We start from the raw sequence: 12,752 nt of genomic DNA, 5'->3' as shown, positions 1-12,752 counted from the left end.
TGACGGCACGGTCTGCAGGGTTTCTCCCTGCACGTGGGCAGTGACTTGCTCAAGTTCATGGAGCCAGTGAGCATGCAGGAATCTGGGACCTTCGTCTTTCGGACCCCAAAGGTACGGCTCCGGGGCAGGCCGGCTCGGCTGCTGGACCCCAGGGCCCCGGGCGGAGTGGGGTCACCTCCAGGACTGTGAGGGGAGGGGCAGCAGCGAGACCCCAGGGACCAGAGCCCAGCCAGGGGCTCGCCATGCCCTGTGCTGCTGGGGAAGCCCCCTCTGCCCTCTGCCTCCCTGGGGACAGAGCAGCGTACATGGGGTTCCCGAACTTCCGACACCTGAAGGCCTCCCCTGCTGCCTTTGGCTGGGAAGGGACTCGGTGGCCACAGGGAGGTTGCCCTCGTGACCCCCGCCCCGTGCCCCTCTGTGGGGGCAGGAAGTGCAGTGTGCCCCTGCGTGTCCCCCAGCTGTCCCATGATGCCAACGAGACGCTGCCCCTGCACCTCTACGTCAAGTCTTACGGCAAGAATATCGACAGCAAGCTCCACGGTGGGAGCTACGGGCGCAGTGGGGGCGGGCAGGGGACGGGTGCGCACAAGGCAGTGGGTGGGGGGACGGGTGGGCGCAGTGGGGAGCAGGTCGGGGGCGGGCAGGCACGGGGTGACCACTGACAGCAGCTCTCCCCGCAGTGACCCTCTACAGCTGCTCCTTTGGCCGCAGCGACTGCAGCCTGTGCCGGGCCGCTAACCCCGACTACAGGTGTGCGTGGTGCGGGGGCCAGAGCAGGTGCGTGTATGAGGCCCTGTGCAACACCACCTCCGAGTGCCCGCCGCCCGTCATCACCAGGGTGAGCCCCTCGAAGCCTGGCCTACACCCTCCCACGTCCCTGGCGTAGCCCCTCCCTGCTCACCCGGCTCTGTGGTTTCAGATCCAGCCTGAGACGGGCCCCCTGGGTGGGGGCATCCGCATCACCATCCTGGGGTCCAATTTGGGCGTCCGAGCAGGGGACATCCAGAGGATCTCTGTGGCCGGCCGGAACTGCTCCTTTCAACCGGAACGTTACTCCGTGTCCACCCGGTGAGTGGACAGCCCTGGCCTGGGCCCTGTCAGCTGGGTCAGTACCCACGCTGGGGTTCCGGGTGACTGGGTGGGTGGACAGGCTGAGGGGGCGAGGATGTCAGGGTATGGGGTGGGTCCGGGAGTGCCTGGGCCACCCTGCCTGTCACCCGCCAGGATCGTGTGTGTGATCGAGGCTGCGGAGGCGCCCTTCACTGGGGGTGTCGAGGTGGACGTCTTCGGGAAACTGGGCCGTTCGCCTCCCAACGTCCAGTTCACCTTCCAAGTAAGCACCTGGCCTTGGGGACCTGCCGAACCCGGGAAGAGGGGCTCTGCCCGCCGCCTCCCCACGACAGTTACCATCCAGCCCAGGACCGAGAGCGTCCTGTGCCCCATCCTCACCCAAGTGCCCATGCGGCTCTTTCAGCAGCCCCAGCCTCTCAGTGTGGAGCCGCAGCAGGGACCGCAGGCGGGCGGCACCACACTGACCATCCACGGCACCCACCTGGACACGGGCTCCCAGGAGGACGCGCGGGTGACCCTCAACGGCGTCCCGTGTAAAGTGTGGGTGTCACCGCCAGCTGCTGAGTCTGGTTGGCCCTGGCCCTGGGTATGGAGGGGGGCACTTACTGAGACCTGAGTGGCCCTGAGGGGATGGCGGGGCCAGCCTGGTCGGGCTGGGGCTGGTCCCAGGGGAGGGGTTGATGCAGACCAGCACCCTCCCTCCCCCAGGACGAAGTTTGGGGCGCAGCTCCAGTGTGTCACTGGCCCCCAGGCAACACGGGGCCAGATGCTCCTGGAGGTCTCCTACGGGGGGTCCCCCGTGCCCAGCCCCGGCATCTTCTTCACCTACCGCGAAAACCCCGTACTACGAGCCTTCGAGCCGCTACGAAGCTTTGCCAGGTAAGGCTGGTGCCCCCCCGCGCCCCTCTGCTCCCCACACCCAGCTGCCTCCTCAGTGCCCTGCCCGCCCCCCGCCGCTCTCCGTTCCCCACACCCAGCTGCCTCCTCAGTGCCCTTGGCTGACTGCACTGAAAGGAATGTGGTGGGGCTGGTCTGTGCGGAGGGAGGAGGCCTCCGGAAAACCCCACTGTACCCCAGATCCACTTCCTCCTAGAAACCCAGACGGGCACACCAGAGGCTCCGTGCTCGCCAGGCCCCGCGTGCCCCCCCGCCCACTTGTGGCACAGTCTCGTGCTCAGCACGGCCCACCGTGTTGCCCCTTTGCCCACCCAGACCCACACACGCACCTAGAAGCCCCGTGTGGTCAGAGCCAGGGTGGGCAGGGACGGGAGGGCGGAGCCTGCAGGGACCACCCCTGCCAGCCGAGCCCACCAAGGCACTGCCCTCCCCAGTGGTGGCCGCAGCATCAACGTCACGGGTCAGGGCTTCAGCCTGATCCAGAGGTTTGCCATGGTGGTCATCGCGGAGCCCCTGCAGTCCTGGCAGCCGCCGCGGGAGGCTGAATCCCCGCAGCCCATGACGGTCAGTCCTGGCGTGGGCTCAGCTCTGGCACCAGCCAATGGGATAGTGCCCAGAAGGGCGGGGTCTGCGCCCGGCGGCTGACGGCTGGGACTTGCCTACAGGTGGTGGGTACAGACTACGTGTTCCACAACGACACCAAGGTCGTCTTCCTGTCCCCGGCTGTGCCCGAGGAGCCAGAGGCCTATAACCTCACGGTGCTGATCGAGATGGACGGGCACCGTGCCCTGCTCAGGACGGAGGCCGGGGCCTTCGAGTACGTGCCTGACCCCACCTTTGAGAACTTCACAGGAGGCGTCAAGAAGCAGGTCAACAAGCTCATCCACGCCCGGGTGAGGACGGTGCAGCCCCGGGGGTCCGGGTCCTGCTCGGGTCTGGGCTGAGAGCTGGTCCACCTGCCCCTGGTTCCCTCTTGCTCACCCCGACCGCTTCCCCCTCCCCAGGGCACCAATCTGAACAAGGCGATGACGCTGCAGGAGGCCGAGGCCTTCGTGGGTGCCGAGCGCTGCACCATGAAGACGCTGACGGAGACCGACCTGTACTGTGAGCCCCCGGAGGTGCAGCCCCCGCCCAAGCGGCGGCAGAAACGAGACACCACACACAACCTGCCCGAGTTCATTGTGCGTGAGCGGGGGCGGGCGGGGGGTGCCCCCACGGGACCGCGCTGAACCCGGCCCCCCACACAGGTGAAGTTCGGCTCTCGCGAGTGGGTGCTGGGCCGCGTGGAGTACGACACACGGGTGAGCGACGTGCCGCTCAGCCTCATCTTGCCGCTGGTCATTGTACCCATGGTGGTCGTCATCGCGGTGTCTGTCTACTGCTACTGGTGAGCCCGCCCCACGGCTGTGCCCGCACCCCGAGCCCTCGGCCCTCCCGCCTCGGCCCCTCTGGCCTCACCCGCTGCCCTGCACAGGCAGGCGTGTAGATCCACCTCCTCATCCGGGCAGCTGAGCAGCCGGCCCGGCAGGACCTAGGAGCCCCCCTGTGCCCTGCAGGAGGAAGAGCCAGCAGGCCGAACGAGAGTATGAGAAGATCAAGTCCCAGCTGGAGGGCCTGGAGGAGAGCGTGCGGGACCGCTGCAAGAAGGAATTCACAGGTAGGGACCGCTTGGGGGCTGGTGCTCGGGCGCCTCCTGGGGCGGGAATGCTGTGTGTGGCGTGGGGGCCAGTGCCCCAGGTGGCCAGGGACGTCTCACGCCAGCCTCCCCCTAGACCTGATGATCGAGATGGAGGACCAGACCAATGACGTGCATGAGGCTGGCATCCCGGTGCTGGACTACAAGACCTACACCGACCGCGTCTTCTTCCTGCCCTCCAAGGACGGTGACAAGGACGTGATGATCACCGGCAAGCTGGACATCCCCGAGCCGCGGCGGCCAGTGGTGGAGCAGGCCCTCTACCAGTTCTCCAACCTGCTGAACAGCAAGTCCTTCCTCATCAATGTGAGCCGGGCGTTGGGGGGGCGGGAGGGCACACAGGCGGCGCCGAGCAGGCTCTTACCACCGGCCCCTGCAGTTCATCCACACCCTGGAGAACCAGCGGGAGTTCTCGGCCCGCGCCAAGGTCTACTTCGCGTCCCTGCTGACGGTGGCACTGCACGGGAAACTGGAGTACTACACGGACATCATGCGCACGCTCTTCCTGGAGCTCCTGGAGCAGTATGTGGTGGCCAAGAACCCCAAGCTGATGCTGCGCAGGTGCACATGGGCGGGGCCACGGGCAGGGCGGCCGCAGGGGCTCTGGGGCTGGTGACGGGTGGCACAGAGGCCTGTTGGGCCCCCAGGAGCCGGCAGGTGCCAGCCAGCACTGGTGGTGGGGGGCAGTCTAGGGGTGGTGTCCCTGGCAACAAACTCAAAGCCGGACTCTAGCCCTTCCTGTCCAGCGGTTTCAGCTGGTCACAGCGTCAGCCCTCTGCAGAACACGAGGAAGGTGGCAGACTTCCCACCAGGGCTGGAGCTGCCACCAGGCAGTCCTCGCTGCAGGCCACACACAGGCCTGGACAGGGGCGAGGCTGGCGCAAGGGTGGCTGGGTGCTTGGAGGAGTCAGTTGGGCCTCAGGAATACTATGGGGTCTCTCGGTACAAGGCCTCCCTGCACCCCCAGGTCTGAGACTGTGGTGGAGAGGATGCTGTCCAACTGGATGTCCATCTGCCTGTACCAGTACCTCAAGGTGGGTTCCACCCCAGCCTGGCTGGGGGTTGAGGGACGAGGCAGACTGCTGCCATCCCCTCCGGCGTTCCCCTATCTGTACGGCACCTTGAGGTAGGCCCTGCCTGGACAGGTTTGCTTCCTGCCCCTGACATGGTCAGCCCCGTCCATGCCTCTGGCCAGGGCTCCGGGGGCCCCTTCCGGGCCCCAAGTCCCCTGACCTCCCAGCCTCCCCTCCGTGTTACTCCAGGACAGTGCCGGGGAGCCCCTGTACAAGCTCTTCAAGGCCATCAAACACCAGGTGGAAAAGGGCCCGGTGGATGCGGTGCAGAAGAAGGCCAAATACACTCTCAACGACACGGGGCTGCTGGGGGACGACGTGGAGTACGCACCCCTGGTGAGCTCCTGGGGTGGGGGCCGCCATGCGCACCTCGGATCTGGGCTAAGGAGCTTGGGCATCCCCTGGCCACAGATGGGACCCACAGGCCAGAGGCCATCCACCTCATCTGTGGATTCGAGTTACAGCCTGCTCTAACAGCCTCAGGGAGGGGCCTGGGTGCTGGTGGCTGTGGGCTCTGGAGGTTCTAAGTGTGCGGGCCCCGCATCAGCTCTTTCCGGGCGCCCCCACCTCCTGGAGGCCATACGAGCGCCTGGCACGCCAGGTGTGTCCAGGGTTCTGTGCACGCGTGACCGGTGGGCGTGGCAGGAGCCTATGCACGCGTGAGATGTGTGTATTCCGTGTCTGTACATGTGCTTCCGTGAGCTTGCATGACAGCCTGAGTGAGCGGTTCTGAGCCGTCCCCGTCTTTCTGTCCTGCTGACCCAGAGCAGGCAGGGGAAGGGTAGAGTGTGGTCACCTCGGAAGCCTCGGGGGCTCGGAGCCCGGCTGGCGGGGGCCTGCTGCCCGAGGGTGCCGCTGTGGTGGGCAAAGCTGGCAGGGCAGAGAGTGGCTCCTGCGTGGTGCAGGTAAGAGCAGGGCCTCCCATCGGGCTTCATCCCGCAGACGGTGAGCGTGATCGTGCAGGACGAGGGAGTGGATGCCATCCCAGTGAAGGTCCTCAACTGTGACACCATCTCCCAGGTCAAGGAGAAGATCATTGACCAGGTGTACCGTGGGCAGCCCTGCTCCTGCTGGCCCAGGCCAGACAGCGTGGTCCTGGGTGAGTGCCGGCCCCTGCCCGTCTGCACACAGGCGCCCATGTGCCTGGCCTGTGTCCTGGGGCAGTATCCTGCCTGGCCAGCTTTCTCATGTGGGAGTGTTGGGCGGTGGGAGGAACCTGGGTGGCCGGGGCCCAAGCTGGGCTGTCTCTTCCCACAGAGTGGCGTCCGGGCTCCACAGCGCAGATCCTGTCGGACCTGGACCTGACGTCACAGCGGGAGGGCCGGTGGAAGCGCGTCAACACCCTTATGCACTACAATGTGAGCGTGTGGGCCGGGGCGGGCGAGAACCGGGCACCCTGGGGGCACAGTCCACCCTCACTGCCGTGTTCCCCAGGTCCGGGATGGAGCCACCCTCATCCTGTCCAAGGTGGGGGTCTCCCAGCAGCCGGAGGACAGCCAGCAGGACCTTCCTGGGGAGCGTGAGTCCCTCCCTGTTGCCCGTTTCCTTCCAGCCCCTGGTGGTCGGCATGGACCATGTCCGCCCTGGACACATGCACCCTGCCACCACCGCTCCCTGTGGGACCCAGGCCCCAGACCTGGGTAGGGGTCCCTCAGCGCCCACTCCCCACAGGGCATGCCCTCCTGGAGGAGGAGAACCGGGTGTGGCACCTGGTGCGGCCGACCGACGAGGTGGACGAGGGCAAGTCCAAGAGAGGTAGCGTGAAAGAGAAGGAGCGGACGAAGGCCATCACCGAGATCTACCTGACGCGGCTGCTTTCGGTCAAGGTGGGCCCCTGTGGGTGTGTGGGCCGGCACCAGGAGCTGTGACCACGGTGCCATGCTGAGACGCTCCCCCCCAGGAGCCGCGCCCACGGCGCCATGCTGAGACCCTCCCCTCGACAGGGCACACTGCAGCAGTTTGTGGACAACTTCTTCCAGAGCGTGCTGGCGCCTGGGCACGTGGTGCCACCCGCAGTCAAGTACTTCTTCGACTTCCTGGACGAGCAGGCAGAGAAGCACAACATCCAGGATGAGGACACCATCCACATCTGGAAGACGAACAGGTGAGGCTCCGCACCCACCCCGCGGCCCAGCCCCGGCTCCGCCTCTCGCTTTTGAGGGGCTCCGCACCCACCCCGCGGCCCAGCCCCGACTCTCATTCCCCGCTGCTCTGCCTCAGCTTACCGCTCCGGTTCTGGGTGAACATCCTCAAGAACCCCCACTTCATCTTTGACGTGCATGTCCACGAGGTGGTGGACGCCTCGCTGTCAGTCATCGCGCAGACCTTCATGGACGCCTGCACACGCACGGAGCATAAGCTGAGCCGAGTGAGTGGGGCAGGGAGGCCTGGGTCTGTCCCCAGAAGGCATCTTGTGAGTTGGGACCTTGTCTGGAGTGTGGATTTGCACATCTTGGGCTGGAGCCCTTGATGTAGCGGGTGGTGGGTGGCCGAGGCTGGGGGCACAGGGGCCCGGCAGAGCCTGGGAGATTCCGAGACCCCTTGCCTTCTCTCCTCCCGAGATCTCTCACCACAGCACACAAGCAGAGAAACTGAATTTTACTACAGATCACAAAATAAGTAGTTTTTTTTTTTTTTTTTTTTGAGATGGAGCCTCGCTTTGTTGCCCAGGCTGGAGTGCAGTGGCGCGATCTCGGCTCACTGCAACCTCCGCCTCCTAGGTTCAAGCGATTCTCCTGCCGCTGCCTCCTGAGTAGCTGGGACTACAGGCATGTGCCACAATGCACGGCTAGTTTTTGTATTTTTAGTAGAGGTGGGGTTTCACCATGTTGGGCAGGCTGGTCTCGAACCCCTGACCTCAGGTGATCTGCCCGCCTCAGCCTCCCAAAGTGTTACGATTACAGGCATAAGCCACTGCGCCCGGCCCATAGTTTTCTTGATGAAAGTGTCAGGAGTTAGGGGCAGGGGAAGCCACCCAGGGGTACTCTGAGCAGCCCCAGCCTGGCCCCCTTGGACAGGCGTCCCTGGGTTTTGTCCCCAACAGGATTCTCCCAGCAACAAGCTGCTGTACGCCAAGGAGATCTCCACCTACAAGAAGATGGTGGAGGAGTAAGTGCTGCCCGTCCTCCAGGCCAGGCCCCCATGCCCACCCTCGACCCCCTGCGGGGAGGTTCAGGCCTTGGTTTCCCCACCACCCCCTCTGTGCCCCCTGCTGCCCACACTGTGTGATGCTCCCACCCCTGCAGTTACTACAAGGGGATCCGGCAGATGGTGCAGGTCAGCGACCAGGACATGAACACACACCTGGCAGAGATTTCCCGGGTAAGGAGGCCACCAGGGACGCACGCACGGCCCTCCTCTGCTCCCCGCTCCCACTACCCCATGCTGAGCCTGGCCCTGAGCCTCGGGGCAGGGGTAATGCGGCGCTGAGGGGAAGAGAGGGTGGGGCGGGACCTCGAGGTGGGCTCGGCCATGTGAAGTGAGGCACAGCTGTGTGTGGGGAGTGTGAGCTGCTTCGAGCCAGGCCCTGCCCACAGCGCCCCCTCCCTGCGGCTCCACCCACGGCCGTGCCCACAGCGCCCCCTCCCTGCAGCACCACCCACGGCCATGCCCACAGCGCCCCCTCCCTGCGGCTCCACCCACGGCCCTGCTCACAGTGCCTGTCCCTGTGGGTCCATCCACGGCCGTGCCCACAGCGCCCCCTCCCTGCGGGTCCATCCACGGCCGTGCCCACAGCGCCCCCTCCCTGCAGCACCACCCACGGCCATGCCCACAGCGCCCCCTCCCTGCAGCACCACCCACGGCCGTGCCCACAGCGCCCCCTCCCTGTGGCTCCACCCACGGCCCTGCTCACAGTGCCTGTCCCTGTGGGTCCATCCACGGCCGTGCCCACAGCGCCCCCTCCCTGCAGCACCACCCACGGCCGTGCCCACAGCGCCCCCTCCCTGCGGCTCCACCCACGGCCGTGCCCACAGCGCCCCCTCCCTGCGCCTCCACCCACGGCCCTGCTCACAGTGCCTGTCCCTGTGGGTCCATCCACAGCCGTACATCACACAGGGAGACACTGAGATGGTTTCATGTGCACAAATCTGCCTGCGTGGGTGTCTGTCCGAGGCTGCGCCATGTGGGGGGCCCCAAGTGCCGGCTGTGCCCAAGGCCCTAGCTGCTGCCCTGGGGAGGCCTCGTCCTGGGCATCTCATACTACTCCTGCCAGCCCTGGGACTCCCACAGCCTTTTCCACCCTGATTGTCCCGTCACCCCCCAGGCACACACGGACTCCTTGAACACTCTCGTGGCACTACACCAGCTCTACCAATACACGCAGAAGTACTATGACGAGGTAGGGTCAGGACCCCAGGGGCGGGGGCGGGTGGGGTGCTGGGCGATCCCCCGATATGCTCTGATGGGACCCTCCCTCAGATCATCAATGCCTTGGAGGAGGACCCTGCCGCCCAGAAGATGCAGCTGGCCTTCCGCCTGCAGCAGATTGCGGCTGCACTGGAGAACAAGGTCACTGACCTCTGACCTACACCTCCAGTGCTGCCTTGGGGCATAGGTACCCGAGGTACCTGAGAGCCCCTCGGGGGAGGAGGCCGAGTGGCTGTGGCTGAGGCCCCCACCCTCCCCTGGAGAACGCGCCCCAAGCCGGAGTGGGTGCAACGGGAACCCACCCAGCGTCTAGACTGTAGCATCTTCCTCTGAGCAATACCGCCCGGGCGCTGTACCAGCACCAGCCCCAGCCCCAGCTCCCTCTGGCGGCAGAACCAGCATCGGGTGTTCACTGTCCAGTCTTGAGTGATTTGAAAATGTGCCTTACGCTGCCACGCTGGGGGCAGCTGGCCTCCGCCTCCGCCCACGCACCAGCAGCCGCCTCCATGCCATAGGTTGGGCCCCTGGGGGATCTGAGGGCCTGCGGCCCCCAGGGCAAGTTCCCAGATCCTATGTCTGTCTGTCCACCTCGAGATGGGAGGAGGAGAAAAAGCGGTACGATGCCTTCCTGACCTCACCGGCCTCCCCAAGGGTGCCGGCACTCTGGGTGGACTCACGGCTGCTGGGCCCCACGTCAAAGGTCAAGTGAGACGTAGGTCAAGTCCTGCGTCGGGGCCCAGACATCCTGGGGTCCTGGTCTGTCAGACAGGCTGCCCTAGAGCCCCACCCAGTCCGGGGCCACTGGGAGCAGTTCCACCAAGACCACCCCACCCCTTTTTGTAAATCTTGTTCATTGTAAATCAAATACAGCCGTCTTTTTCACTCTGCGGGTTGGCTGAGTTCCTCCTGGGGCTGCAGTGCCCCTGTCCACCACCCTTTCCCTGGGCTCTGTGGGTCCTGCTGGTAGGGGAGCTGTGGGGAGTTGGAGGGGGCTGGCATGAGAGCTTCGGGGAGGTGGAGGGGGCTGCGAGGGCTGCTGGGGGAGGTGGAGGGGGCTGGGAGGGATGCTGGAGGAGGTGGAGGGGGCTGGGAGGGGTGCTGGGGGGAGGTGGGGGGCTGGGAGGGGTGCTGGGGGGAGGTGGAGGGGGCTGGGAGGGGTGCTGGGGGGAGGTGGGGGGCTGGGAGGGGTGCTGGGGGGAGGTGGAGGGGGCTGGGAGGGGTGCTGGGGGGAGGTGGAGGGGGCTGGGAGGGATGCTGGGGGAGGTGGAGGGGGCTAGGAGGGGTGCTGGGGGAGGTGGGGGGGCTGGGAGGGATGCTGGGGGGAGGTGGGGCTAGGAGGTGGAGAGGGCTGGGAGGGGTGCTGGGGGGAGGTGGGGGGCTGGGAGGAGTGCTGGGGGGAGGTGGAGGGGGCTGGGAGGGGTGCTGGGGGGGAGGTGGAGGGGGCTGGGAGGGGTGCTAGGGGAGGTGGAGGGGGCTGGGAGGTGTGGGGGCTGAGAGGGGTGCTGGAGGGGTAGAGGGGGCTGGGAGGGGTGCTGGGGGAGGTGGAGGGGTGCTGGGGGGAGGTGGGGGGGCTGGGAGGGGTGCTGGGGGGAGGTGGAGGGGGCTGGGAGGGGTGCTGGGGGGAGGTGGAGGGGGCTGGGAGGGGTGCTGGGGGCTGGGAGGGGTGCTGGGGGAGGTGGGGGGGCTGGGAGGGGTGCTGGGCGAGGTGGGGGGCTGGGAGGTGGGAGGTGGGGGGGGCTGGGAGGTGGGACTGCTTCTGGTGCCATCTGGTGGCTTCTTTCATGCAACACATTCTTACCAAATGCCCGCCGCACACCACGCATGCACTGTCCTGAGCGCTAGGAACAGCAGCAACTAGGACCGGCAGGGCTCGGAGCCTCCCCTGTGTGCCAAGAATACAGACAGCCCAGGCAAAGGGCATTCGGTGCTCCAGACACCAAGTGAAGGCCCAGCTTCAGATGTGGCTGGATCCAGGCACACATCCTGAGGTTCTGCTGGTCTGGACTGCTAACCCACTCATGAGGATCCATTCTCAGGCAGCCCCAGCCTGTCTCCCCCACTGGGGCACGTCATGGCCGGGGTCTCTTGATAGGCAAGGCCTCCATTGATCGAGTCCCCTTTGGAAACTGGGGCAGCTAGCTCCATTCAAGCCACGATGAAAAACGGGTGGCCATCTCTCCCCCACAGGAGAAAGGGGTACAAGGCCAACTGACATCCCCTGCTCCAGGGACCCCTGAAATGACACTGGGTTCCCCCCTTACCCAGAGACATGGCTGGTCAGAAGATCAGAGCAAGGGGGTGGACTGCAGTCTGAAGTGCTGAGCCGGAGGTCTCAGGTAGGGAGCTGGGAACCTGGAGGCCTGGCTTCCATGCTAGACCCCTGCAGGCCACCTATTCGCTGTCCCACTGGGCACTCAGAAAAGACGGGAAGGGTCAGTGAGACCCCACACACATGAAACTTGGGGCTGGGGAGAGGCCGCAGGCCCAGCAGTCCAGCATCCGGGTGGGGGCCGGCACCGGGTAGAAACCGGGCATAGCTGCTCGGGTGCATGCGGGTGGGCTGGAGTGGTCAGCTGGTGACAGACGAGGGGTGGCCTGTCCTTCCTGGTGCTTTCCAAGTCCCATTTTCCTCCCAGAGTGGTGGGAGGAGAGGTGGCGGGTAGCTTAACAGCCCAAGGCTACACGCTGCTTGCTTCTTACAGGCAGGACAAGTCCTCTGCTAAATTAGCTTCCCAGCCACTGTCGCCTGGTCTCCCGGTGAACAAGGCCAGATTTGCCTTTTAGGAAGTTCATTGACTGCAGGAAGAGGCCAGCTGGGAGGGACCAGCAGGACCAGAGAGGAGCTGTCACAGTGACAGCTCCAGTGAGGAGGGGTGGCCAGGACCAGCGGAGGTGGGGTGGGGGGATGAGCACGGAGAAGGGGTGGCCTGCTGTATTCAGGGGCCACAGTGAATCAGCTGGGTAGCAGGCGCCTCTGGCCCAGGGCCTCTCACTCCTGCCCTGCCACTGGCCCTTCCAGGCTCCCCTGCCGCTTCCCCTCTGGGCCTGGGACTGTCCCCCACCGGCGGCTCCCTCCAGGGGGCCTCCCTTGCCCCCGCCGAGCTCTGACGGTGCCTCTCCTGGAAGGTGGCCTCCAGGCCCTCACGCCACCCGAAACTCCTCAGTGGTCACTCCCTTGCAGTGCCACGACCCCACACTGTCCCCAGTAGGCACATGGGCGGGGCCTCTAATGCCTGGGCAGGCAGGGGGTTCCCGGGGCAGGTCAGCTCGGTGATGAGAGGGTCCTGTTTCCCCCGCCCCCCACCCCCCCACATGCCCGCCTGACCTGCTGAGCGGCCCGGACACACACGCCCACCTGACCCGCTGAGCGGCCCGGGCCTGCAGCGAGGCCGCGAGAATGGCGCGCGGACGCCTGGGGGAAGCCTGACACCTCCCCACCTCCATGTCCCCCACCCTAGGGGCGAGAACGGAGCCGCCCAGTCCACCGGGAGGCGCAGGGGCGGGGCCGGTCGCCATGGGAACCCGACTCCCGCCCCGCCCGGCCGCGGCGCAGACAAAGGCCGCTCCCCTCCCCCGGCGGCCGCGGCCGCGGTTCCCACAGCCCCGGGGCTGCGCTCCCGCCTCCTCCTCTTTTAGCTGAAGCTCCA

The 12,752-nt window shown here is 66.2% G+C and overlaps 1 protein-coding gene across 29 annotated transcripts in view; it reads left to right on the top strand.

Annotated features, from left to right (window-relative positions):
* PLXNB2 (plexin B2) overlaps window positions 1-9,987 on the top strand; it is a 33,206-nt gene extending 23,219 nt beyond the window's left edge. For 16 of the 29 annotated variants that reach the window (XM_063663350.1, XM_063663349.1, XM_063663352.1 and 13 more), the window contains 25 exons: window positions 19-111; window positions 459-540; window positions 681-838; window positions 920-1,068; window positions 1,225-1,333; window positions 1,475-1,611; window positions 1,780-1,950; window positions 2,403-2,532; window positions 2,634-2,861; window positions 2,973-3,149; window positions 3,216-3,355; window positions 3,525-3,625; window positions 3,741-3,970; window positions 4,044-4,225; window positions 4,632-4,698; window positions 4,927-5,073; window positions 5,680-5,836; window positions 5,995-6,095; window positions 6,172-6,256; window positions 6,409-6,563; window positions 6,681-6,841; window positions 6,958-7,105; window positions 7,781-7,845; window positions 7,983-8,058; window positions 9,002-9,987. In XM_063663350.1, coding sequence (XP_063519420.1) covers window positions 19-111; window positions 459-540; window positions 681-838; window positions 920-1,068; window positions 1,225-1,333; window positions 1,475-1,611; window positions 1,780-1,950; window positions 2,403-2,532; window positions 2,634-2,861; window positions 2,973-3,149; window positions 3,216-3,355; window positions 3,525-3,625; window positions 3,741-3,970; window positions 4,044-4,225; window positions 4,632-4,698; window positions 4,927-5,073; window positions 5,680-5,836; window positions 5,995-6,095; window positions 6,172-6,256; window positions 6,409-6,563; window positions 6,681-6,841; window positions 6,958-7,105; window positions 7,781-7,845; window positions 7,983-8,058; window positions 9,002-9,292 — 3,540 coding nt within the window. In that variant the 3' untranslated portion in view covers window positions 9,293-9,987. The remainder of the gene's footprint in view (window positions 1-18; window positions 112-458; window positions 541-680; window positions 839-919; window positions 1,069-1,224; window positions 1,334-1,474; window positions 1,612-1,779; window positions 1,951-2,402; window positions 2,533-2,633; window positions 2,862-2,972; window positions 3,150-3,215; window positions 3,356-3,524; window positions 3,626-3,740; window positions 3,971-4,043; window positions 4,226-4,631; window positions 4,699-4,926; window positions 5,074-5,679; window positions 5,837-5,994; window positions 6,096-6,171; window positions 6,257-6,408; window positions 6,564-6,680; window positions 6,842-6,957; window positions 7,106-7,780; window positions 7,846-7,982; window positions 8,059-9,001) is intronic. The other 13 variants (XM_054470144.2, XM_054470147.2, XM_054470145.2 and 10 more) reach the window with 1 other exon arrangement.
* The last annotated feature ends 2,765 nt before the right edge of the window (window positions 9,988-12,752 follow it).

The sequence above is a fragment of the Pongo pygmaeus genome, chromosome 23, assembly GCF_028885625.2.
Source record: "Pongo pygmaeus isolate AG05252 chromosome 23, NHGRI_mPonPyg2-v2.0_pri, whole genome shotgun sequence".
Classification (NCBI taxonomy): Eukaryota; Metazoa; Chordata; class Mammalia; order Primates; family Hominidae; genus Pongo; species Pongo pygmaeus.
The sequence above is the reverse complement of the archived record's forward strand: the minus strand, read 5'-3'. Positions and strand labels throughout refer to the sequence as shown.